The sequence below is a fragment of the Cucumis melo genome, chromosome 11, assembly GCF_025177605.1.
Source record: "Cucumis melo cultivar AY chromosome 11, USDA_Cmelo_AY_1.0, whole genome shotgun sequence".
In the NCBI taxonomy this organism is placed as follows: Eukaryota; Viridiplantae; Streptophyta; class Magnoliopsida; order Cucurbitales; family Cucurbitaceae; genus Cucumis; species Cucumis melo.
The window spans coordinates 11690085-11717368 of record NC_066867.1 but is presented as its reverse complement, the minus strand read 5'-3'; the positions used below and the strand labels follow the sequence as shown (position 1 = coordinate 11717368).

The window sequence follows — 27284 nt, the reverse complement described above, 5'->3', positions numbered from 1 at the left end:
ACATCTCGATTTTTCTTAAAGTAAGGTTTCGTTTTGTGTCAAAACAAATTATATATGATTCACTGGAGTTGTTAGCTTCTATACACTTTAAAAATGCAAAGAACAATGCAATGATCAAATCTTCACGAATTAAAGCTTCTCTCGTAGGAGAAATTGAAAAGAATAAGAAGTTTTGAGAGAGAATTTAAAAATGAAGTATTAGAGAGAGATGCCTAGAATCATGAAGAAGACAAAATAATATGCAGTATAGCTTAGCATTGTCATTGAATAAATAATATAATCAAATTACACAAAAGGATTATCAAGAAAATCGTAAGTATATTTGGCACATTTTCTTCTGCATATATATATATTCTCCTCCCAATAATTCTTCTTCCTCTTCTTTCTAAGCATAAAATCGATCAAATTCATAGGTACAACCTACCCCTAAAAAGAGCACTAGAGATTTTGCATGAACATCCCACTCTCCAAAGAAAGCACCAACAATTCTTTCCCCAACAAAAGAAAAAAAAAAAAAAAACAACACAATACAAAGACCAAATCAGAAAAGCAAAACAAAAGAATATATTCTGTAGGGATTTTTGGTATAGTTATGAAGAACAACAACCAGCTTTCTTAACAGCAGAGACATCATCTTTAGAGCCAATGTCAATGGTCTGTCCCTTAGGAGGAACAGTTGGATCATCTCCAATGTCAAGAATTTTCCTGCTTACAACTCGGTAGGTTTGTGTTAGAACTTCTGTAAATGAATTCTCAACGTTGAATGACTCTAGTGCTGAAGTTTCCATGAAATATGTTCTCTCTCTCTCTGCAAATGCTTGTGCATCTTCTGTTGATACTGCTCTTAGGTGCCTTAAATCTGCCTTGTTCCCTACGAGCATTATCACTATGTTGTGATCTGTGTGACTTCTTAGCTCCTTCAACCATCTCTCTACATTCTCAAATGTCACGTGTCGTGTAACGTCATACACTATTAATGCCCCCACTGCTCCTCTGTAGTATGCACTCGTGATCGCTCTATACCTATGTTCACCACAATGATAGTAAAAAATTGTACAACTAGAATAAATTTATTAAAGAGCAATAGTCAAGTACAATCTAAGTTGCATTTAATCATATACGTTCCTTCCTTTCTCTACATTAAAATAATAATAATAATAATAATAATAATAATAAAAGCAATTGAATTTTAAAGATTTAAAAAAAAAAAGAAAAAAGAAAAAAGAAAAATAAAAAGGTAAATAAGGCCATGGGCTAAGAGACACTCGATATTTTTTTCTTCTAAAACTAGGAGGTAGACTCTTTGAATATGCATCTCGAGCTCTTCTATTCAAATAAGGTTAAATTTTCAAATTTGTTTTCAATATAACTGTTAAGATATGTTTATTAGTTCTTTCAACTTTCAATTTTGTTTTTAATTTTAAATTTTTAATTGAGTCTAATCCATCATTCGATTTATTGACATTTAAAATTTCTGAATTCATTATAGGGAAATTTGTAAGTTCTAGATCTCATCTGATTGAAAATTAGAATACCATTTAACTTTTTAACATGATCATCATGTTCCTTAGACACAAAATTTAATCCTTAACATAAAATATAATTTTTTATTTAGTAGAATCAATTGACTTTTCTTAAAATAGAAAAATCAAAGGTGGCAAAAACTTATTAACACAAATTGAAATTTTCAATAATTTATTAAACATTTATAAAAGTTTTAAAAACCTATTAGACCAAATATTTACAGACGTTGGCTTACAAATACAAATTTGCTGACACTTCTTCAAAATACAAACACGTTTGAGACCAAATCCATTTAACATTCTATTACTTTTCTTTTCATCCATTTATCATTTATAATGATAAAAAGAGAAACGGTTAATTAGTCAAAGTGTATATATATATATTTAATTCAGAATAATTTACCATCTTTATTCAAATTCAAAAGAAGTTGAAGAAATAATTTATTCTTTTAAAAGGTTTGAAAAAATAATTTTGAATATTATGATTTGAGATGTAAGAAATAATTGTAAATTAATCATTTTGTTTGAAACCAGAAAAATTTGAAACGAACATATTTAAAACTTCATGTTTGGACAATAACAAAAAGGAAAAAGATTTTATCTATAATATGTTAACTAAAAATTTTAAAATATAACGAGATCAATTAATAATTTATTTTTAAATTCTATAAAATCGTGCCAAATCAACATTTTGACAACTAAGTTTTTAAGTAAAAACAAAATCTTAAGTTATCTGAACTTTAAGAAATTTTAAAACATCATCCACTAACGATTAAAAAAATTCATTTGAAATTTATCATGAATTTAAGGAAAGATCAATCCTCCTCAACCACATTCAAGATTGAATGCTCTGGTTATGTAAAACATGGTTGATGTTAAAAGCCATGATCACGTTGGATTAACTTTTTCGTATCGATCGACGATTACGTGTGGATGATCAATTATATAAACATAATATCTATTGATGAATTGTAGGAATTTCTCATAACAATGAAAAGTAAAATACCTAAACTTATGAACATATTTGGGTTCAGAATTCGTATGAGGATTGAAAAACGAGTAAAGAGGTGAAATGAAAATAAAAAGTTAAAAGGGAAAATAAATGGAAAGAGAAAGACGAACCTTTCTTGGCCGGCGGTGTCCCAAATCTGAGCCTTAACGATCTTATCATCGACACGAATACTACGAGTAGCGAACTCAACACCGATGGTGGATTTGGTCTCGAGGCTGAATTCATTTCTGGTGAAACGCGACAAGAGATTGGATTTTCCGACGCCGGAGTCCCCAATCAGCACCACCTTGAACAGATAATCATAATCATCATCGGCTCTGTACGCACCCATTTGATAATTAAACACAACAAGAATAATCTCCTCGAATTAATATTAAGAAAAAAAAGGTATAGATATGTGGGATATGAATTTTTCTTGTGTTGTTTAATTTTGGATGAATATAAATAATAAAAACAGAGATCCCGACAGTCTCTGAAGGAAGAGAGAGAGAAAGAGAGAGAGAGAGAGAAAGAGAAAGAGAAGGAGGAGGCTGCCGGAGGAAGAGAAGAGATTGAAAGGGAAGACAATTCAAAAACCGTATCCTTCCTTACAATGCCTTTTTTTTTTCATTTCTTTTTTATTTTCTATTTGCTAAAAAACATCTTCAATTTTTGTCTCCCTACCAATCAGATCCAAAGTTCTATCTCAATTGTTTGGCCTTTTCAATAATAGGTAAATTTAAAAAAATTTAAAGAGAAAAGAAGTTTTAATTTTGGTAAGACCAATTCCTTTTTTTTTTTTTTTTTTTTTTTTTTTTTTTTTTTTGGGAAATCATTAATTATAAGTCAATGAATATAATAAAAGGAACGTAAATCAATCTTGGATCGGCTGAAGTTGTTGTAGCGCTCAATTTGGACTATGTTTATATTTAATATTTTTTTCAGTTAATATTAATTTTCTTTATTCAAATTTAATTCCCTCATGCTTTAGTTACCTCACCTCTATTAACAAAATCAAAATTATAATAAAATAACGTAACACCCTCTTGCTATTTTTCAAATTCCCTATTGCTATTTATAGCTTTATCATTTACGTAACTTCTCCATTTTATTCATTAATGTTTGAAGTTCTAAGAATTGATTTTTGTGTGTTACCCAAAACATTTTATTTATGTGTACGTTTTTTTGCTCTATTTTGTTGGTAATACCAATTATGTTATTTCTTTATTGATATTGTATTTTTCTAAACTATTTTTTTAGTTATGTGACACCAAATAAAGCATATAGTCTAGAAATACTTTATGAAAAATAAAAGCTTTTCATAATTTTATTATAAAAAAAAATGTTTATATGTATTGTATTTCTTGGCATAAAACACAATTCAAATTTGCATAATACATGGATGATGTAATATTTCAAAATAATGTTTATAATTATAAAAGAAGGTTTAATCAAAAGCGTATAACACAAATAAAAAATTATTTTAAATGAAAAACTTCTAAAAAAATATTTATAAATATAATAAAATAATATTACAATTTATTTACGATAGACTATGAGAGATTAAGATAAGCTACTATCTATGTCTATCATAATACAAATTAGTAGTCTATAATGATTTATTGTAATCCACAGTAGAGAGGCAGTGATATTTTGTTATATTTTTATTCATTTAGTAAATATTTAAAAATAGTACTTTATAAATTAATTAATAATAATTTTGTATGTAAATTAATATTTAATGAGTTAGGTTAGCTGCGGTTAGTTTAATGAGCTACATCTAAATATAATATCAATACATTCAAAACAATAGTATACGCTAGAGTTAGATTTCTTGCTGTGATATCAAACACAGTAGCTTAGAACATGACCAACAACATCTTTTTCTTTGAAAATCCTATTTACAAACTTCTCTTTTCCATTAGTCTATAAAATACATCCCTTTCTTTTAATACAATATATAAAAGATGAGAATATTTGAATCATGTATCTTTTATAAATAGGATATTAAATGTTAATTAAGTTATGTTTGCTCTATGGGACAAATATTTAGTTGTTCGATAAAATATTACAATCAATTGGTTTTTTTTTTTTTTCTTTCTTTAACAATGGAGACGTTAATTTTTTTTAAGAAAGTATACATAAATGGAGGCTTAATGAATATTAGAAGCAACATGTTAAAAGTAACTTATTTTCTATGAAAATGCTAAAAGTAATGAAAAGATTATTTTATATATATTTTTTCCTTAAACATTTCAGTTATCTGAATTTTCAAATTATTTAATTCTACAAAATAATTTAAAAACGGAAAAAGAGTTTTAAAACTTTTTTTAAAAAAGTTATTCTTTTACTTTTTTAATATAAAAAATATTAAGTATTAAATTTAATTATATATCTTCCCCTCCCTTTACTTATGGAAAAGAATGCAGAATCTCCTAGATCATCTGCTATGATATCATATTAAACTACCTATTCACTAAAAATTGTAAACTAATGGTTGATGGTAAATTTAATTATATATCACTAACATTAAGTATGAACTATAAAGATATTTTCAATTTTATTAGAAAAACAAAATATATTATTGAAATTTAACCTATGATTAAAAGGGACGAATACATGATACATGTTTTAATTGATTAACTAATGAGTCCTTATTGACTTCAAAAATACTATTATTTAATTATTGTAGCTATCCTTTGTTACCAACTCTCAACTATTTATTGTTAATCTTAACTATTGAAAAATATGAATCCAACTTTGCCTACATGATGTTCAACAAATAATTAAGATATACGTTGATGTCGAATTTTGGTTCTTGATTTTCATGTGACGACAACCAGTAAATTTGAGGAAGAGGTAATCTCAAAATAAAGAAAAATGATTATGATATATATAGTAGAAATCAATAATAGAAGAGAAAAAATGATACCTCATACGAAGTCATAATATATTATTTATATGTTGGTCCAACCAAAATTAAGATACGATTGATTTCTTAATTCAAGATAAGTTAGGTTATCGCTCAAACAACATGCAGCAGGAGAGGTATGGCATGCTCCGATCATCAAATTTTGAGGCTTGGCTTTTGGACTCATCTTTGATAAAGGTTGAAGCTGAAGAGGTTGAGTTTAAACTTAAACGAATCTCCAGTGGCACAAAATTTTGGTGTCTTGATTTTGGTACCCAACGCAAAGGGAAGTTACAAAGCGTGTGAAGAGTCTGCGCAATAAGAATGTGAAGGGCGAGCGCGTTGGGAAATAGTTAAATTTTGAAGGACTTGATTTAATTTAATCTGGAAGGAAGTTGAATGGACATTCCTTTCCTTGCATCTTGTAAATTATTATTTCTGATTTATTTTCATTTGGACAACTTCAACTTTGACCATCAATCTATTTGGTACCTTAAACCTGTTTTCCCCCTTAATACATATTTCAATTTGGTATATTAAATCAATATTTATTACCCAACTATATAGTATATGAAAATGATGTTATTCGTGTATGCTAAATATATAAAATAAATATATTTCATGATCATCCAGAAAAAAACAATGCAATAAATTGTATAAAAAAATTAACGATGATATTGTCATTTTCACATTTATATGTGTTGTTGCACCACGGTCTTCAAATACAAAAACTCGTCCAGATCCGGGCACCAGTAATTAAAGAAAGAAGATGGCAGATGAACGGCAGCAGAACAGATGAATAAAAGAAACAGAAACAACAAAAGAAAAATTATATAATTTGCTCTGAATTGTGCAAACAAGACCTCGTCGTCCCCGGGATAAAACAACTCTTTTTCGTCAATCAGTTTTGCACAGAAACTAATTGGAATTGAAACGCTAAAAAAAGAACACAGCTAGGGAAACTTTGTAAGAAAATGAGAAGATTGTTTTTTTGTGTTGTGTCTAGAAATGAAAACTGAGGAATGTATATATAGTGGTGGAGGATCAGAAACGGTCAAAAGAATTTAATTGTCAAACGTCACAAATTTATTATAATAAAACGTTTAACAATCAAAAAATTAATTCGTAACGTTTAACGGTCAAAAAATTAATTTTATAACGTTTAACGATCAAAAAATTAATTCACAACGTTTAACGGTCAAAAAATTAATTTGTAATAAACGTTAAAACGTTCCATAATTTCTTACAAATTTTTCATCAAATAATCCCCTACTTGAAATTTTTTTACTATTAGTCCCGTACTTGAAAATTTTTAAAAACATTTTCATCGAGCGGTGTCTGTCTCTATAGTGTTGTGCATAAGTAAAGGAGTCTGAGGACTTGAACCTTTACGTAGTGTCAGTAGTTTAGAGTATTATAAAGTAACTTATACTTTTGAACTTTACTCACTACTACAAAACTGTGTTTACTTGACGCTTTTTAACTTTCAAGTATTGGTTTACTTGACGCTTTTCAATGTGTCAACTAATCCAGTGTCAAGAATAAGGAAGGTTTACTTCACAATTTCTAAGTGTCAAGTATAATTATACTTGAAATTGAAAAAACATCAAGTATATAATTATACTTGACAGTTTTTATGCGTCAACTAATCCAGTGTCAAGAATAAATGGTTTATTTTTTACAGTTTCTAAGTGTCAAGTATAATTATACTTGACATTTAAAACACGTCAAGTATAGAATTATACTTGACAGTGTTTATGCGTCAACTAATCTTGTATAAAAAATAAGGGGGTTTTATTTTTTACAGGTTTTACACGTCAAGTGAAATTATACTTGACAGTTTATAGGTATCAAGTATATAAGATTTGTTCAAAAAAAATTATATATTTTGAAATATCCATATATTTTTCATTCACCTGTTTTGAAGTCCAACAATATTAAAATACACATCAATTGAAAATTTAAAATCAAACTCAAACTTTCCATCAAAGAAATTGCATATATATATATATATATATCAATAAACCACATATATAAGTTGGTGATTACATAGTTAATTACAACATATATATATGTGCAGCCCAAATTTCAAACAATAGCCTAAACTTTCCATCAATATCGATATATGTATAGCCTAAAGGTGTCATTACCATATCAAAACTAGTTCACCTATATCCACTATCAACAAAATATCAACAAAACTAGTTCATCTATTTAGGGATGAAAGTACAATTCAGGAGGTTAAGTTCAAAAATTAAAATCCAACAATCAAAATCCTAAGTTAATCTTTAAATATATTATATTTATTGTTATCGATATATTTAGGAATGGTTTCAAAACCATAACAAAAAAAATATTTAAACTACTGAAACAAATTATTTATTTTCAAAAACAAAATTGTCTCAGAAGTCTAATATGATCTCTAGATATGAAATATGAAAATTACCACGAACAAGAACTTGCATGCAAACAAATGAAATTATTAAAACAAAGTCTAAATAGATACTCCACCTTCTTCACAAAGGAATATCAAAATACATACTATAAGTGCTTATTTTGATTGGTTTTTTTTTTAGGTTCTTTAAGTGCTGAGAGGATGAAATCAACTATAAAGTACATCCAAAACAATTCCTAAACGTTTCTAGTGAGTTCTTCAATATAAGATAACTTCATTATCCTCCCAAATAGAAAAGCTTGGTGGTCCATGATTTCCCCTATAAGCTTAATTGAAAATAATACAATAACAAAGCCGTATTGGCCAATACACACAGTGGGCTGAAGTAAACACATCAAGAAACTTCATATCCCCTCAATCTCCAACATAAAAAAAATCGAAACCAAATAATAAATAGATGCTCAGAAATTACCATGAAACTAAATAAAAAAATGAAAAAAATAAATCGACATCAAAACAAATCATCTAATTACAATGACTTACCGATAAAATTAGGAGGAAAATAGTAGGAGGAAAACAGGAAGAAGATTAAGAATGGCGGACAAATTCGACGGCAGCGGGGGGTTACGTTGTAGCGGTTGCGGAAGATGAAGCGTTGTAGCGGGGTGTTGCGGCGGCAGGTTGCGTTGTACGTGGGGTGGCAGACGAAGCTTCAGCACTGCGGCGGCAGACTCTTCAGCGGTGGCAGACGAGCGTGGATGACGAGCGGCAACAGTAGTTTTGGAAGGAATGCTTTGCGTGAGGGAGATAGAGAAATTGGGAGGGGGAAAGTTAGGGTTTAATTCCTTTTACAAAATTTGGGAGAAAAAAGTTTGGGAAAGTAAAATTAGAAAAGGAAAAATTGTTAGGGTTTAATTCTTTTACAAAATTGGGGAAAAAAGGTTGGGAAAGTAAAATTAGAAGAGGAAAAATTTTGACAATTTTAACCTATCAAGTATTTAAAACAAAAAGACAAAAAAATTGGGTTTTTTCAATCTTTCTTATTCTTGACGCTTTTTTATGTTATTTGACGGTTTTTCTTTAAACTGTCAAGTATATCAATTGTAAAAGCGTCAAGTAAACCCAGTTTTGTAGTAGTGACTTCTAATGCTATCGCACACACAACATTATTTGAGTAAAGTTCTAAAATAGTCCATACTTTATGGCCTCGCATGTATATCCCAATTTAGTGAATGCTCTAGGAATCTGCCCAGAATTCCATAGGAAGCGGCCCTCACTTCCACATTCACAAAGGTGAATCTATCAAGAGTACTTTTGCAACTAGGTACCCTACTGGATATCAAGTATAGATTTCATTAAGAACAAAGTTCAGCCTCATCATACGTTTCAGGATGTCATGCTAATCAGTAAATCATAAGAATGAGACTTTTAAATTTTTAACATGATTCTCGTCATATTACTTGTGATCAATTGTTACCCTTTGAACTTGTTTCTTGGGATCTTCAAATCTTTCAAGTTGGGTTTACCTCACAATAATTCAAGTTTTAATAGGCTTGAGTCCCATTATTTTTTAGGTTTTAAAAACCTTTTCTCTAGTGAATCCTTTCGTCAAAGGATCAGCCAAGTTATCGTCAGATCGTACATAATCCACTATCACTGCACCAGTAGTGAGCAATTCTTTAATGCTACCATGTTTATGACGTATCTGTCATCTCTTACCATTATAATAACAATTCTAAACTTTTGCGTTAGTTGTAGTACTATCACAATGGATTAGTCTAGATGGTATCGATCTTTTCCATGTGGGAATCTCTGATAGCAAGCTTCGAAGCCAACTTGCTTCTTCACTAGCAATAACTAGTGCTATCATCTCTAACTTCATCGTTGACTGGGCTAAGATTGTCTGTTTTTTGGATTTCCAAGCAATAGCTCCTCCTGCTATATTAAAAATATAGCCACTTGTAGCCTTTGAGTCATCTTAGAGAGAGTTCCAATCAGCATCGTTGTAGCCTTCAAGTACAGTGGGAAACCTGTTATAATGTAATCCTAGGTTTTGGGTTTTCTTAAGGTATCTCATTACTCTCTCTATGGCATTCAAGTGTTTTAGACTGGGTCTGCTGGTAAACCTACATACTAATCCTACGGCGTAAACTATGTCTGGTCTAATGCAATAAGTAGCATACCTCAAACTACCTATGATACTAGCGTACTCAGATTGGTTAACACTGTCACCAGTGTTCTTGAATAATTTCACACTAGAGTCATAAGGTGTACAAGCTGGTTTACTTTCGAAGTAGTTGTACTTCTTTAGAATCTTTTTTATGTAATGAGATTGATCTAAAGAAATTCCATTTTTAGTTCTTGTAATTTTGATGCCTAAGATTACATCAGCTTCACCTAAGTCTGTCATGTCAAAGTTTACACTCAACATAGATTTTACATCATTTATGACGTGCAAGTTTGATCCAAAGATTAGCATGTCATCTACGTATAGGCATATGATAATACATAGCGTACCTTCAGTCTTATAGTAGATACATTTGTCACTTTCATTTACTTTAAATCCTTTTAACATGAGTAAGTTGTCAAACTTTTCGTGTCATTGCTTGGGAGCTTGTTTTAGGTCATAGAGGGATTTATCTAGTTTACAGACTTTGGTTTCTTGGTCGTGAACTATGAAATCTTCAGGTTGTTCCATATAAATCTCTTCTTCTAAATCACCATTTAGGAAAGAAGTTTTGACATCCATCTGATAGATTAAGAGATTGTTTAGGGCAACTATAGATATCAACACTCTAATTGAGGTGGTTCTAGTGACCGGGGAAAAAGTATCAAAGAAATCTATATTCTCCCTATGCCTAAATCATTTTGCTACTAATCTAGCCTTATACTTATCTACTGATCCATCAGGTTTGAGTTTATTTCTTAAAGCTCATTTGCAGCCTATAGCTTTACATTCGGGGGGGGGGGGGGGGGGTAAGTCTACTAGGTGCCAAGTTCTATTGGATTCAAGAGAGTCCATTTCATCATTGATAGCTTCTTGCCATAAATTGGCATCTACTGAGGATAAGGCTTCTGTAAGCTCTTTCAGTTCTTCTACGTTGTACATTTTGAAGTCACCAAAGTCTTTTACTATTCTAGTTCTCTTGCTTCTTCTAGGTTCAGGATCTACTTCCTTATCTTGGGTTTGGATCCTAATTGAAGGTAGACTGCTGGAACTTGAGCCCCCACTAGTTTGACTATTTAGGCCCCCACTATTTCTAGATTTAAAAGGAAATCTATCCTCGAAAAAATCTACATCATTCGATTCTATGATTACTTTGTTTTCTAAGCCGTAGAACCTATAGGCTTTACTGTTTTCAACGTATCCTATGAAAACACATTCATAAGCTCTACTTGCTAATTTCCTTCTTTTTGGATTAGGTATTCTAACATAAGCTAGACAACCTAAAGTTCTATGATAAGACAAGTTTGGTGTTTTATGTTTAAGGACTTCGTATGGTGAAATTTTACAGTTTGATTTAGGAATCCTATTAAGGACATAATTAACAGTTTTAATTATTTCACCCCACCAAGATGGTGTTGCTCCTGACTCAAGTAAGATAGCAACTACTAACTCAATTTGAGTTCTATTCTTTCTTTATGCTTTTCCATTCATTTCAGGAGAATAAAGTGTAGTAGTTTCATTTATTATTCCTTTTGAGTTATAAAACTCATTGAAGGCAACTGAATGATATTTCATTCCTCTATTACTACGAAATCTCTTAATTCTTTTCCTAAACTGGTTCTCTATTTCAGTTACAAAAACTTTGAACATGTCATAGGCATCACTTTTATTTTTAAGCAGATAAATAAAAGTGTAGTCAGAACAGTCATCTATAAAGGTAATTACTACCTTTTACTGTTTCTAGTTAAAGTGCCATCAAATTCACATAAGTCAGAATGAATTAATTCTAAAAGCTATGTTATTCTAGTTATAGACTTTTGCAAGGTTTTAGTTATCTTAGCTTGACTACAACATGCACAATTCTCAAAATCATGTAGAGATAACTTAAGTATAAGATTTAACCTACTCATGTTGCTAATTAACCTTTTATTAACATGACAAAGTCTAACATGTCAAACATTAAAAGAAGACAACATGAAAGCATAAGATGCAATCTTATTAATTTCCAGATTCAATTTGAACATGCCATTAGTAGCTGACCCTTCCCCACAAAAACATTGTTTTTAATTAAGGTAAACAAGCCTGATCCTATGGTTTTTGTAAATCCAGCCTTGTTGAGGAGATATTCAGAGACCAAATTCTTTCGAATTTTTGGAGTATGCAGAACTTCCTTCAGCACAAGCATCTGGCCAAATGTGAATTTCAGTTCTACTTCTCCAATACCGACCACCTTGGTTTTGTGATGATCTCCTAAAAGGATATTCTTATCCTTAACCTCATTATATTTTCTCAAAAGACTAAGGTCGTAGCAGACATGGCGGGATGCACCGGTGTCTAGCCACCAACCTTCAGACCCCCTAATTACATTAACTTCAGAAAACATAGCTACTAATTCATCTTTTATCAGGTTCGCCTGCGCAACAAGACGATTCTTGTTTCTACAATTTCTAGGTAAATGGCCAGGCTTATTACAATTATAACAAATAATTTGTACCGTACTTCTGGACTAGGGATTGTTCTGTTTGTTGGATCCTCGTTTCATCTTGTTTCCTTTCAATTTCAGGTTCGATTTTAGAACTGCAGTGGGCTTCTTTCTGGGGATAGCATTCACCTCTTCTTTTTTATCATGCTTCCTTGCTTCCTCGTTTATCCTTAGCCTCGTGATTAGACTTTCCAGTGAGAACTCCTTGGTTTTGTGCCTTAAGTGTTCTTGAAATCCTTCCATAGTGGAGGTAATTTATCAATAATAACAACAACTTGAAATTGATCATGGAGTGGCGTACCTTCACAGATAATCTCGTGGACTATTTTCTAGATTTCATGTGATTGTGCCTCCACAGATCTGTCATCAGTCATTTAATATCTTAGGTATCGACTGACAGCGTACTTCTTCGACCCCACTTCCTCAGTATCTACTTCTTTTGTAGCACGTCCCATACTTCTTTTGCAGTAGTCATGGTACTGTAATAGTCATATAGTTCATCAGTAAGACCAGTAAGAATTATGTTCTTACAGATGAAGTCGGTTTCTGTCCATATGTCGAGGTTCTTTAGTTGTTCTTCTGTAGGATCTTTTTCTGAAACCTTCGACTTTTCAGTAGTGCAAGTAGTAGCCACTTTCTTCAGTGTGAGAAAAAACATCTTTTGTTTCCACCTTTTGAAATGTGCTCCTTCAAAACGGAATGGACGGTTGAGACTAGAAGACATCAAATCAAATTGGAATTGTCTGACCATCACAGCAGATTAGAAGAATCGTCTTAAAATTGTTGTTGCACTTTGGTATTCAAACACAAAAACTCGTCTAGATCCGAGCACCAGTAATTAAAGAAAGAAGATGGCAAATGAACGGCAGCAGAACAGATGAATAAAAGAAATAGAAACAGCAAAAGAAAAATTAGATTAGTAAATGGCTGAATCGTGGAACTCTCTCTCTTTAACACGTTTCGCGGCTCTACTCTGAATTGTGCAAACAGGATAATGCCTCATCGTCTCCAAGATAAAACAACCCTTTTTTTGGCAATCGGTTCTGCACAAAAACTAGTTGGAATCGAAACACTAAAAAAAGAACACAACTTGAGAAACTTTGTAAGAAAACGAGAAGATTGTTTTTTTGTGTTGTGTCTAAGAATTTAAAACTGGATCAGCAACGGTCAAAAGAATTTAAGTATGAAACATCACAAATTTATTATAATAAAACGTTTAACGGTCAAAAAATTAATTCGTAACGTTTAACGGTCAAAAATTAATTTGTAATAAACGTTAAAACGTTTATAATTTTTTACAAATTTTTCATCCATTAATTCCCCACTAAAAAATTTTGTACTATCAAATATCGTTTGATATCAACGTCAGGGCTGAATTACTATTTTCATTATATCGTATACAAATTAACGGAACACATAAGATAAACATAAAAAACACTAATAATATACCTGTTTAATTATTTGTAAAATAATAAAATTATTTACTAATTTAAATTTATTATTTTAAATTTTTTGTTTTGCATGGTTTTTGTATAAATATTCATCGAAATCCATCATTGATATTTCCATTAACATTTCAGTAAGATGAAGATCTCTATATTCCCATTAACTATCAATATGTTAAACATTGGTATACTTGCTTGTTTAATTAATAATGGAGAGTATTTGAATTTATTTTGTTTCAAATGTTTGTATATGTTTCAATATCATATCTTATATCTTATAATTGTTGGACTACAAAAAGAAATTGATTCAAGCATTTGAATTTTTATCCACCTGCTCTTTATTTCTAATCCCTATTAAATATTTAAACACTAATCTTTACCAATTTTTCCTACCATTGTTTGAATTTCCCAACTTAAAGTTTGTACTAAACTTATTGGTGCAGTTGGAATTAGATTTTATTGATAGATGAATCATAATTAATTATACATAACTTTTAATAATGTTTATCTAAACATACAAATTTGTTACATTTTATTGTTATAACTATTGTAAAGCTTGACTCTAACAAATTTATAATTTACATAAATCTAAATAATTTTCAAATTAGATTGAACATCCTCAATTTCTTAATTAGATTGCAGGATTTGATGACATATTTAAAGATAGTAAACAACAACAAAAGTAATCGACTAGAGCTTATGTTACAGTTGATCGATTATCTTTCGCTCGAGTAAATGGAATCTGAATTCAATTCTTTCACTAATACTTTTAGGAGAAAAAACAAACTCTTTTTTACTAATATTTCTCTTGTATTTTTAGCCAAGATTCCTATGTTTTTTTTAAAGGTATTGTAATTAAATACAAGATGAGAAGATTTAAACCTAGAACTTTTATCTGCAGGTTTAAAGAGTTACCAGTTGAGCTAAGCTCTTTTTGGCGATTCTTACCCTTATTGAAACATTCTTTTTTAAACAAAGTTTTTTAATTTCAAAATGAAAGTAGTAAACGTCACCATAGACGTGAATAATATTGTATTGAACTGGTTGAATTATTTAATAATCAAAAGCTAGATTACTCTAAAAAATAATCTTGAGAGGGAGAAAGAAAATTACGTGTTTAGTCTTTAAATGGTAACATTTGTGTTTATCCATAGAAAGTGTTTAATGAATCTTTATATGCTTAATTATGTATTTGACAGGTACAATAACTTTTATTTTGTATCTTATACATTTTTAACTTTTTAATTTTTATATTAAATAGAATATCTACCTATTCTCTATATGTTTTTGACGGTTAAGGTTTCAATAAACATATATTCAAATTTGTATCATGATTAATTAATTCTTACTAAGCTTTTGATCTATTTATCACAAAATTAAATGTTAATGAACGTATTAGATATTTTTAAGATTTTAAGATTTATTGGATAAAAAATGAAAATTAAAAAACTTATGGGATACATTGAAGATTGAAAACCAAACAAAAAGATGAAATAGCACAAAACTCTTAACTAAAACTTGTAAGTTAACCCAAAATATTTTGTATTTTATAATTTCTATCCCCACTATTTCATGGAGTCATAAGTTAGAATCCACTCTAATGTTCCTTTGTTTATTCCTTTTATCATTCCTTTGGAAGTTTCAAAAATACCCAAAATTTTCTTCATCACTATCGAGAAATTATTAGTTTTTCAAAATCAATTTTTTAGAACTTCTATTGAAAAAAAAAATGAAGGAATAGCAAGCAAGCAAGCAAAAAAAAAAAAAAAAAAACTTCCTTTACAAGGAACTTCAATTATCCAAAATCTCATTTCCATAGTATATTTACATAATATTAATTTGTTAGCCATAAATAGTCAGAGGCCGTTTGGTACCCGATTTAACACTATGGGGTTAGGGTTACTTAACCCTAACCCGCGTTTGGTACTAGGGTTATTGAAACCCTAGTTTTAGGGTTTTCATAAACCTGGTTTTGCCTTCCCTCCACTTCCTCATTCAATGCATCTTCACCCTCTTTGTCTTTCATTTTGTCGAAAAGTCTACCTCTCCACTTCCCCATTCAACGTGTCTTCACCCATCCCTTCACCCCGTGTTGCCTTTTTGATTTCTCTTCAATTGCCGAACCCTACTTGCATTTCTTCTTCTTTCTTCTTCTTTTTCTCCATGTTTCTCTTCGATTCCAAGTTGAAATCAATGTGTATAGCGTTAGGCGACTTAAACCCCCTTCGATTTCTGACATTCTTCTTCTTCTTCTCCGTATTTGCATTTTTCTCTTTCCACGAAGCCGTTATCGTATCTACATCTCTATTCACCTTTCTCACTCTCTGAAACCCTTCGCGAATTTGTTGAAGGATTGATCAAAAGGCTTTGCCTCCAAATTCGTTTGGGTTTTTGGTTGTTGGGTTTCGTTGACCGGTGGGGAGTATTCCTTGCTTTCGAAATCGTCAATCACATGTTCGATCAGAGTTGTCCGTCGACATGCATGTTGGGGTTCACAAAATTGAAACTCGCCTTGTCGTTCCACTTGCCCATTTGCCTGTGGGTGTTCCGTTGCCGATTTCTCTTCGGCTTCATTGATTTCAAACCGATGTTACATGCCATACCCATTTTTTGTGGCATTTGATGAGCTTGGCGCATGGTAGGGAGGTATATTTTCCGTTTTGTAAACTTTTTTTTTAATAAAAGCCGATGATGAGTATATCTTTTTTAGGATTTTTGAATTCGTTTCCACAAAGTTCATATTGTTTGCATTTTGTAATTTTGTTTATTTTTTTATACTTCATAGTTCATAATGTATCTCCTCGTTACCTATTTATGTGTAATCTAAATATGAAGTATATTTTCGGTCCCCTAATATGACTGACTATGCAACTTAATTATTTTTACCTTCGTTTCTTCTTGTTTGGGTCGTTGATTATGTCCTTCCTCCATTGTAATTTTCCTTCTCTATGATAATGTACTTTCTTCCTTCTTTTGTGTATTTTTGTAGTCAATAGTCTTTGTAATAAATTTTGCCGCCCAATCCATTTCGTAGCAGATTATTTAGTCCCTTCAATATTTTTGACAACCTACCCCTTATGTGCTAAAAATGCTAGGTTCCAATGGATAGGGTTTGACCACATGTGTGACTTTTGTATGCTTTCACACTGTCATTTGCAGAGATTCTCTGATTTTTTTTTGTGTGTTCATTAAATCCATAATAAATTATCTCATCCACCTTTCCTCTTCTGTTTCTTCACTTGCATCTTTGCGCTTCTATCGCTCACTTCTTCTGTCGTTTGCTACTTTGTTTTTTGTATGTCATTTGTTTGCCCTATGATTGTATGACTTTCCCATGCACTTTGTTTAGTCCTATTGTTCTTTCTATATTATTAGGAACATTCCATGAATACTTGCCTTCTCTTTTCATGGTATATTAGATGAAAATATACGTACTCTTACCTATCTTCAAATATGTTCACTGATGTTTCAACCACTATGAATCTTATCTTAATGTGCTTACATGTCTTTACTTGAAGCGATGCATTTTTTGTGGTTCCTTGTGTGTTGTCTGTACCTTATATTTTCTATCATAATTTGCTTTGTTCTATGTTGTTTTTCTCTCCTTATTGATGTTCCACTAATATGAAATCTGATTCACATTTTGTAACCGATTTCATGACTCTGAGGCTCGTAACAAACTTTTTTCAAAATATATTTTATACGTTTCCCTATTTTTTTACGTATTACATTTTGGTATCCTCAAATATAAGCTATTCGTCCATGCAAAAGGTATGCACTAAAGGTTTTCTTGTTATTTTTTTCCTTTAGTTTGGGGTATTTTAAATTATGTGTGCTTTTCGCCGTTTGTCGTTTCGTAACATCTTTAATTTATTTCGCAAAATAACCACAATCATCTCATCCTTTTAAGAGGTACTACGAATTTCTCGCATCTAGATTCAATGTTCGTTTTCAGTGAGTTTAGAAATGTCTACTTTAATTATATTTGTAATGTTCAAACTTTGGTTTTGTTATGTTTGACTTTATTGGACATTTGTATGGACATTTAACTTATTCATTAAATTTTGTATTATTATTTTATATCACATGATTTCAAAATTTCAATTTATTATTTTTTTCTTACATGCACGGAATTAGATTTAATTTTCCAAATAAGCATCCCAATGTTTGCATTTTCACTTCATCGAGTCACACTAGTGTAACAAAAAATTGATTATGAAATTAATTCATACGTGGCATAGGCGTCAATTTCATTAATAGGAATGCAATAAGAATTAGAACATCATATACAAATTCGTTTTATGATTTTAAAAAGTTAAAAAATACGTTTACCACTTTGACGTGCTTTAAAAAGTACATTGACACCATTATGAGATGTACATAACTCAAATTGACACAAATGTAAAATGTGTTTAACTCATCGTCCAAAGTTGTATTAAAAATATTTGCATTCATTAGCAATCTTTTGCAAAACATTTTTTGAAAATCTCACCCATAATTTTTATATCCTTAGAATAAACGTAATTTAATTGGAAACACACTTTACTATAATTTTTCATATAATGTTAAAAATATAACTTGTAAGAAAAAAAGTAAATTGTTTTCAAGAAGGGCTTTTACAAGTTTTAAATTGGATAATAACTAGAAATAAATATTGTGCAAATTGTATGTAGGAAATGACAACTTTTTTTTTAAACATCATCAAATATAAGGTGGCATCATTTCACATAATATTTTTACAAAAACTTGTAAGAAGGGTTATTAGAAGTTACAATTTCCATAATGACTATAAATAAACATTTTGCCAATTATACGTGGGAAAGAACAAATAAACAAATTGTTTGTACATTCGATATAGAAACTTTTTTTGCAATAAAGAATTTTTCCTTACACCTATAGATGTCTTCACAACGTATATGGCCATTATGATAACATAGTTGGTAAATATTGTTTACAACAGTTTAGGTACTTTGAAATGGATCAATAAACCATTCTTGGAGTCTTAACTGCGTTCACTCTGGCCCAACGTTAGATGCTCCTAACGTTGGAGCTACTAAAGGACGACAATAAGCATCTCCCACAGACACCGTACAATACTAGGCATAGAATTAGGCAGCTTCCGAACTTTCGCATGATACACAAGTCTGATCTTGTGTGTCGACAAAACATGTGCATGGACAGACAAATATTTGCAATTCTATGCCATTTACTTAGGACTGTAGTTGGTCTGTCATCGACAAAGATTGTCGATGTTGAAGAAATGGTTGCGATGTTCTTGCACGTCCTTGTCCATGATGTGAAGAACCGCATAATTCAACGAGAATTTGTACGGTTAAGTGAGACAGTATCTCGACATTTTAACCACATCTTGTTGGCTGTACTATGACTCCATGATGAGTTGATAAAGAAACATGTGCCGGTAACAAACAACTGCAACGATCAATGTTGGAAGTTTTTCAAGGTGGGCATAATACAAGTGGTTTGTATGTGACGTATCAGTAGGTGCCAATAATGTAAGCGTATTTGTTTAAACCTATAGAATTGCCTTGGGCCGTTAGACCGGTCGTACATAAAGGTCAACGTGTACGCAGCAAATCGACCTACATTTAAAACGCGTGAGGGGAAATTGCCACAAATGTACTGGGTGTTTGTGACACGAAAGGGGATTTCATATACATCCTCGTCGGATAGGAAGGATTTGCAACAGACTCGCGGATTCTATGAGATGTCCTTGCATAAAAAAACGAACTCCAAGTGCCAAAGGGTATTTACAAATTTTCATTAAACCATGTCGTTTTGTACTTACATATTCTAAGCGCATAAAGCATTGATTTTCGTAAGGGTTATCCAACGCTAAGGGATTTCTCGTCCCATACATAGGCCAGCGGTACCACATGCAAGAGTGGTGTGGTGTTGGAAATGCCCAACCAATGCAAAGGAGTACTTTAACATAAAGCACTCTTCGGCAAGGAATGTGATTGAGCGAGCCTTCGGTGTTATGAAGGGTCACTGAGCAATACTTCGTGGAAAGTCGTACTATCTGCTCCAAGTCCAGTGTCGCTGCACAATTTGACAAACAGAGAAATGACAAATTGCAACGACAATAACGATATGGATGAGGGGGACTTCACGTACGCCACGACAACCGGTTGAGAAGAACATTTAGTACATTGAGACCACAAACAAGTGGTCTCAGTGACACGACGAATTAGCTGAAGCGATGTTCACAGAATGGCAGTTGCGTAACGCTTAGTTAAAACGATTTTAAATTACAACCCATCAGTTGTATGACAATTTAAATTACCTATACTCTGTATTTATTCATATTTAATGTATAAGTGCATGTTGTACATAAATTATATGTCATAATATTGTTTCGCAGTCGTTTCTGTCTCGTAAATGTGAAATTGTGAAATTACTAACCCGTTCCATGCATTTTTTTATCATTTGTCATTCTCAGTATGACAACCTCGTCTCGTGCGCCAAAGCATGTATGAATTAAGAAGGAGGAGGGCACTCTTGTAGAATGTTTAGTAGAGTTGGTGTCGACTAGGAGATGTAAATCTGACAATGGTACGTTCCGGCTAGGTTACCTGACCTAACTAGTACGCATGATGGCCCAAAAAATACCTGGATGTCGTGTTCGCGCAACCACTGTAATCGATTGCAGAATAAAGACACATAAGCGGTCATTCCAGGTCATCACAGAAATGGGGGGGCTCACGTGCAATGGGTTCAGCTAGAATGATGATGCAAAATGCATAATTGCGGAGAAGGAGGTATTCGATAACTGGGTTAGGGTAAGGAAAATAATATGAACATCATACTACTTGCGCAGTGTACATTTACTTAACATTTTTCCTATTGGTACTTTTAAGTGGTCCTCTTTTTTATGCAGTTGCATCTTGCAGTAAAGGGGCTCCTTAACAAATCATTTTCCTATTACAACGAACTTGCATATATGTTTGGACACGATAGGACAATGGGTCACTTCGCTGAGACATTCGCTTACATCGGGTTTAACGAGCCTGCCGGGTATGAGGGTTTTGACATGCCGGATGGAAACGAGGAGTTCACGAGGAGTTTTCATCCATGTACAGCCAGGGGATTGACATATCCTAGAAGGATGTACGCGCATCACGATCTTCTCGCTGGTCGGAGGGTAGGGTCGGATTGAACGGATCGAAGAGAAAAAGGGGAAGCTAGTGAGAGGGCTAGATTGAAGTCATACATATGGTGCTCAAGTCTACGAATGACCTAGGACGAGAGTGGCCTACACGCACCCTTGCCAATGACAACCATGTGCACTGGGAATTCTTATGCTTATTGCGTGAGATGCCGGAACTAACCAGTTTGGATAGGGAGTTGTTGCAAAGGCATCTGTTGTCTTGTATGGACGACATGCGGGGTTTCGTACAGATGCCTGATGATGAGAGGCAGACCTTTTGGAGAGTCCTCCTAAGAGACATCTCCAGATAGTTTATTCACTTGGACTTTGCTGGCTTGCTTGTTATTTTCTTACTTCACTTAGACTATGTTGTTGACTGTTATTTGTTTTCCTATTTTAGAAAACTATTTTTTTTTTCATATGTACAGTACTTGTTTATGCATATGTTTTCTTTTTCTCCCTTCTACATCTCTTCAATTTGGTTGAAAATGTTTCTTTCAAATTAAGGCAAACAGTAACAAATTGAGCAATATGACGTTCAAATGCTACGTAATAAGTAATTTAATTAATGAATATAAATATGGGCGCATGCGTTAAACCACGTAAATAAATATGTTAAAAACAAATGTCCGATGCTATCGCTAATTACAAATACGCAATAATTAGTTAGTATTTGTAAAAAATGACTTAGAATAAAATTAGTACAATTTGTTACCAAATTATTTCAAAATTGGACAACTATATTTACTAATTTAATAAGATTAGACATAGAAAAGAAATTTGCAATAAAAGGGGTTCGTCGCTTTCGTAAAAAAAAATGAAATATAAATTTCTTTCTACAATGTGAATTAAAAACAAATTACTAAAAAAGAAAAATATTCATAACCCAACCCACATAACTCTTCCCCTAAACACATCTTATCATAAAATCTCCATAAACCTACCCATATAACCTTTCCCTCAAATACATTTTATCACAAAATCCCCATAAATCTACTCACATAACCCTTCTCCCAAACACATCTTATTTATAACACTATTATAACCCTTCCCACATAACATTTCCCTCAAACACCTCTTATCATAAAACTACGTTTCTAAACTTTTCTCCTAAACAGGGGTTACAATAACACTAGTTTTATCATAACAATGACCCTTCCATAACCCAATCCTTCCCCCAAACGCACTCAAGTTTTCAACGGAATAATCCATGGCATATTACATTTTTCCTGGGAACAAGTGCGTTTTCAAGTGCATACGTGCTCTTCCAAAGGCCAGAACAGAGGTAAAACAAGACCACTTAGACAATGGAAACTTCATGTATTTATATATTATATATTCTTTGGAAGTATACAAACATCAGCTCTTTCATATTAAACAAGAAGATTAATATAAAAAGCAAGTACAATGAGCAAGATCAGAAGTGACTGAGCATCATAATTTGGAAGAGGAAGCCAAGTTTCCCTCGAGAAAAAACAGTGTGACATGAAATCCAACTCAAAGAAACACACATTTTCTGGCCTTTCTTCGCTTTCTCTTTGGTTTGGGTGGCTGTAGAACAACCTTGATAGCAGCATCAAACACAGCCTTGACATTCTGCAAATTGGAATAGATGATCAAAACTGTTAGAATGGGGTTGGGGACACGGTTAAACTTTCCATAACTCGATTTGAGTTTGTAGCATAGCATTAGCCAACTCTGTTTTGGTCACTTGAAGAGCCAATCTTAAAACCGAATTGAAGCTTAAGTATTATGACCATTTACTTGTGTGCAAACCATCAGATGATTGTAAATGACATATTTTGCTCATTTACCTGCTGAGTTTTGGAGCTGCATTCTATGTAAACAGCAGCACCAATTGATTTCTTCAGTTCTTCACCCTGTCAAGTAAGGCCATCAAGAACTTTTCCCCCATCAGAATCATGAACTTTGAAAACCATTACTGGAACTGGTTCGATTTAATAGCTATACCTGGGCCGTCGTTATCGGTACAGCACCGGGATGGCTAGTCAGAAATTGCTTGTCGTCCCTTAAATCTGCAAACAAGGAAAAAAATATACATCAAGTGGCCCATCAATTTCTTTTACCATCTTTTTTTCCCATTTCTTCCTGATCTGTTTGAAGTTCAACATAATTCTAATTTCTCATTACCAAGTTTGGTTCCGACGAGAACAATTGGCACAGTAGGGGCATAATGTCGCAGCTCCGGGATCCACTGTGAGTTGGAAAATTAAATAAGAACTTAAATTAGACTTGATTACTTAATATGTTAAACGAGAGCAGATGATAACCAACCTTCTTGGAGATATTTTCATAGCTAGCTTTGCTGATTAGAGAAAATGCCAACAGAAACACATCTGCACCTCTATAACTCAAAGGCCTCAGCCTATTGTAATCTTCCTGTCCTGCATTTACCAAATAACCCCAACAATGAAGGGCTTCATTTTCTTGAAAAAAATCATGACTTCACTCATTAACCAATCAGCCTATCTTTCTATTAACTGAAGTTCGTTTGAAAAAAATGACCCGAAAGCCACCCCTCAAATAGTCATGGAGCGGCTATTCTCTATCTATTTGCTCAACCATGGATCACAATGACTATGTCATCTAGGGACACCAACGTGATTAAGTATAAGGGGTATAGCTTTGATATCAGTAGTTGGGACAACCAACCCTTCAATATATTTCCACAACGGCATCATATTGTCCAATTTGGACATAACCCTCCTAACTTTGCTTTTAACTTCACCCAAAAAATATCATAATCATAGCATTAGAGATAGTTGTCCATGCTTAAACAGCATGATCTGTCTCCTTACCTAAGTCAATGTATGACTTGGTCACACCCCAACAATGTATACACCTGAACTCAAAACCTAAGCTAATGGTTTACAATAAATTTAACCATATCAATTATTAGTTCGAAGTTGACAATGCTAAGCCAAACAAAATCCTCAAAAACAGAAACCCAAATGCAAAAGTGGATACAAAGTAAAGTTTTCTGACCAGCAGTGTCCCAAAGCCCCAGGTTGACGGTGCTGCCATCCACCATCACATTAGCACTGAAATTATCAAAAACTGTGGGCACATAGTCCTACAAGAATTCCCAGCGAATCAAAGAGGGAAAATCAGCTTCTAAGCTGCCATGTGAAACTAGAAGTGGAGTAAGAGAAACTCACAGTTGGGAAAGTGTTGCTAGTGTAAGAGATGAGCATACAAGTCTTCCCCACAGCCCCATCGCCAACAGTAACGCACTTGATGAACCTAGCCGTACTCATTTCGAAAACCCCTTTTGAGTATTATTTTTACACCCTTCACAAATTAACTCAGAAAATTAACCACTTCTCTGAATTTCGTTTCTCAATCTCCATTTGTAAAAGAAGAGCAAGTGACTGAAAGGTTTGTATAGAGACAGAAAGAAAGAAGGGAAGAAAGAAGATAACGAAAGGTATGAAGAAGAAGAAGAAGAGGGATATCGGGTTTGAAATTTGAATAGAAATGGAGGGGATGGAGAAGAGCATTTAATAATGTGAACAAACTCAGAATCTGGTTTCCACTTTTGGGATATGGGTGTGTGTTCTTTTAGGACTTTACCATTGATTGCTACCAAAAGCTTTCTGTTCCTTTAAGCGGACGGCCAAAAACCCAAAAAGGAATTCAGCCGAATTGAGGGCGTTTGGTTGGGTGAGAGTGTTGGTTGGTTAAGTGTTAGACAAGGGAGAGATTAATATGATGAGAATTAACACCGCTATGTATTTTCTTAATTACACAAAAACTTACGTATTTATCTTCATCTTTTATATTATTACTTTAGTAACGAACACCTTCCTGAAAATGCTAAAATTTAAATTTAACGTTTTAAAATAGCATTTAAGGATTAGAAAAAACAAATGCAAATGCAAATTCTCATGCTATGACATATATACAAATGCTTTATCTTTTGGTAATGCATGATCAATTTATGTAATATAAATAACATGTTTTTTTTCTTCTTTAATTATATATGCATCCACTCGTAAGTAAAACCACGAAACAACTCAATATGCAATAATTTCTAACAAAATATTCACAACTAATTGGTATTAGTTGGATCTATTGAATGCAACACAACATACATTTAAATAATCCTATCTCATCTTGAAGAGTTGTATCTTGTTGATTTAGTTACACGTGTAAGACTACCTAATCCACCTATTAAACTCATCAAACAAATATACTCGAAGAGTGGTATCTCATCTAGAAAGATAAAATAGTTTTTTATTAGAAAAGGTAGGGACAACATATGAAACAAAAGGGGATTTTCCTATATTTATTTACATATGCTGGTTTAGGTTAGGAACACGTAAAATCTCGTAGTTTTAACTAAAATTTTAAAGGAAAACTTTCATAAATATAACAAACTACTAAAATATTTACGACCCGTATAATAAAGTCCATAAAATTAGCCACTTCTTCTCCTATCTACGGTTTTTTTATCGTCTTCCTCCTTTACTCTTCTTTTTTTAATTGCAATTTATTTCCATCTTTCTTCTTTTTCTTTTCTTTCTTTTACGTCGTTGCGATTTGGGTAACCAAATCTAATTTCTTTCTATCGTCTGTATTGTTTTTCTTTTTCTTTTTCCTCTTACATGCATCTCTTTCTTCTTCTTTCTTTTTTTTCTTTTTTTTTTCGTTCGTTGTGTGCATAGTCTTTCTTCTTTTTTTTCGTTGTTTAAATTAGGGTAACCAAATCTAAAAGATCGTGTATAAAGAATCTTTAAAAAAATTTGTTTATCCAAATCTAAATGATTATGTACCAACAAATTTTGAAAAAAAAAAACGTTTAGCCAAATCTAAACCATGGTGTAGCCAAATCTAAACATTGGTGTAATCAAATCTAAACGATCGTATACCAAATATATTACGCGTGTTACCAAATATATTATGCACATTGTTCATGGGACATTTTTGGTATTTTCCATGGCTGGTTTGTGGGCTTTTTCCGTTTTTAAAATTATGTAAATATTTTGCTGCTTTGTTATATTTTTTAAAAGATCCCAATTTTAAAATATATGGAATCTTTAACATGTAATTAGATTTATATAATTTTTTTTAATTAGTGTTTTCATATCATTGTCTTTTCATACATAAATAAATAAAGGGCTTCTTCCTCTGTACTCTTCATGCGATTTCATCCATCTTTTTTTTTTTTTTTATTTAGGTAACCAAATCTATTTCTTTTTATTCCTGTTTCTTCTTTTTTTTTCATTCACTGCATGCATTGCATTGTCTTTCTTCTATTCTTTCTTAAACAGATGGTGTATAAAGAATCTTAAAATATTGGTTAGACATTTAAATTACAGTAACCAAAACTAAAAGATTGTGTATAAAGAATATTGAAAAAAATCGTTTTTCTTCTTTTCTTTTTTACGCAGATGGTGCATAAAAAATCTTAAAAAAATTGGTTAGGCATTTAAATTAGAGTAACCAAAATTAAACAAATCGTTTATAACAAATTTTGAAAAAAAATCGTTTAGATTTGGGGTAGCCCAAATCTAAACGATCGCGTAGGCAAATCTAAACGATCGTGTAGCCAAATCTAAACGATTGTGTAGCAAATTTTGAAAAAAAAAAGATTTGGAACCCCAAATCTAAACGATCATGTAGCCAAATCTAAACGATCATGTACCCAATTAATTAAACGGTACCAAATATATTACGCGCGTTACCAATTAATTAAACGATCGCGTTACCAAATATATTACACGCATTGTTGACAGGACATTTTTGGTATTTTACACGGTGAACCTCTGGGCTTTTTCCATTTTCGAAATTGTTCTATAAAATGTAAATACTTTGTCGCTTTTTTATATTTTTTAAAACATAAAATTTAAAATTTAAAATTATCAAATAAATACATACCCATATGATGAATTTTGACATTGTAATATAAATAAGGTTTATAATGATGTTTTCTCATATATTTATCGTCAAAACAGTCACTCTCGTACATAAAAGGATGAATTTTTATTTGAAATTCTCTAAATGGATATTGCATATCTATAAAGGAACCACCGGAGTTCTATGAAAAGATTAATAAGAATAGAATTACATAAAGAAATTATGCAGAAATATAAATTTTCCTCTATAATCTCGTTTGTGTATTTGAAAGTTGTGTTCAAACAAAACAAATGCATACCTAAATATTTTGTATATTTAACTC

At 32.0% G+C, this 27284-nt stretch overlaps 2 protein-coding genes across 2 annotated transcripts; both read right to left on the bottom strand.

Moving 5' to 3' along the window:
- Positions 1 to 227: 227 nt before the first annotated feature.
- Positions 228 to 3226, bottom strand: LOC103496001 (ras-related protein RABA1f). Its single transcript, XM_008457716.3, has 2 exons — positions 2646 to 3226; positions 228 to 1023 (listed from the first exon to the last, which is right to left on the bottom strand). Exons 1-2 carry the CDS (start codon positions 2864 to 2866, stop codon positions 591 to 593), a joined length of 654 nt encoding a protein of 217 aa, XP_008455938.1. The 5' UTR covers positions 2867 to 3226; the 3' UTR covers positions 228 to 590.
- A 19156-nt stretch (positions 3227 to 22382) lies between these two features.
- On the bottom strand, positions 22383 to 24787 carry LOC103496000 (rac-like GTP-binding protein RAC2). Its single transcript, XM_008457715.3, has 7 exons — positions 24262 to 24787; positions 24089 to 24176; positions 23378 to 23487; positions 23234 to 23297; positions 23054 to 23118; positions 22897 to 22962; positions 22383 to 22678 (listed from the first exon to the last, which is right to left on the bottom strand). Exons 1-7 carry the CDS (start codon positions 24358 to 24360, stop codon positions 22580 to 22582), a joined length of 591 nt encoding a protein of 196 aa, XP_008455937.1. The 5' UTR covers positions 24361 to 24787; the 3' UTR covers positions 22383 to 22579.
- Positions 24788 to 27284: the final 2497 nt, after the last annotated feature.

What these genes read in the sequence shown, in the direction of transcription:
- LOC103496001 (XM_008457716.3), bottom strand. Translation starts at nt 2,866, where the DNA reads ATGGGTGCGTACAGAGCCGATGATGATTATGATTATCTGTTCAAGGTG. An exon ending in GACACCGCCGGCCAAGAAAG is followed by an intron (nt 1,024 to 2,645) that starts GTTCGTCTTTCT and finishes TGGTGAACATAG; the next exon opens with GTATAGAGCGATCACGAGTG.
- LOC103496000 (XM_008457715.3), bottom strand. Translation starts at nt 24,360, where the DNA reads ATGAGTACGGCTAGGTTCATCAAGTGCGTTACTGTTGGCGATGGGGCT. An exon ending in CTAGCAACACTTTCCCAACT is followed by an intron (nt 24,177 to 24,261) that starts GTGAGTTTCTCT and finishes GAATTCTTGTAG; the next exon opens with GACTATGTGCCCACAGTTTT. An exon ending in GCAGCTCCAAAACTCAGCAG is followed by an intron (nt 22,679 to 22,896) that starts GTAAATGAGCAA and finishes TCCAATTTGCAG; the next exon opens with AATGTCAAGGCTGTGTTTGA.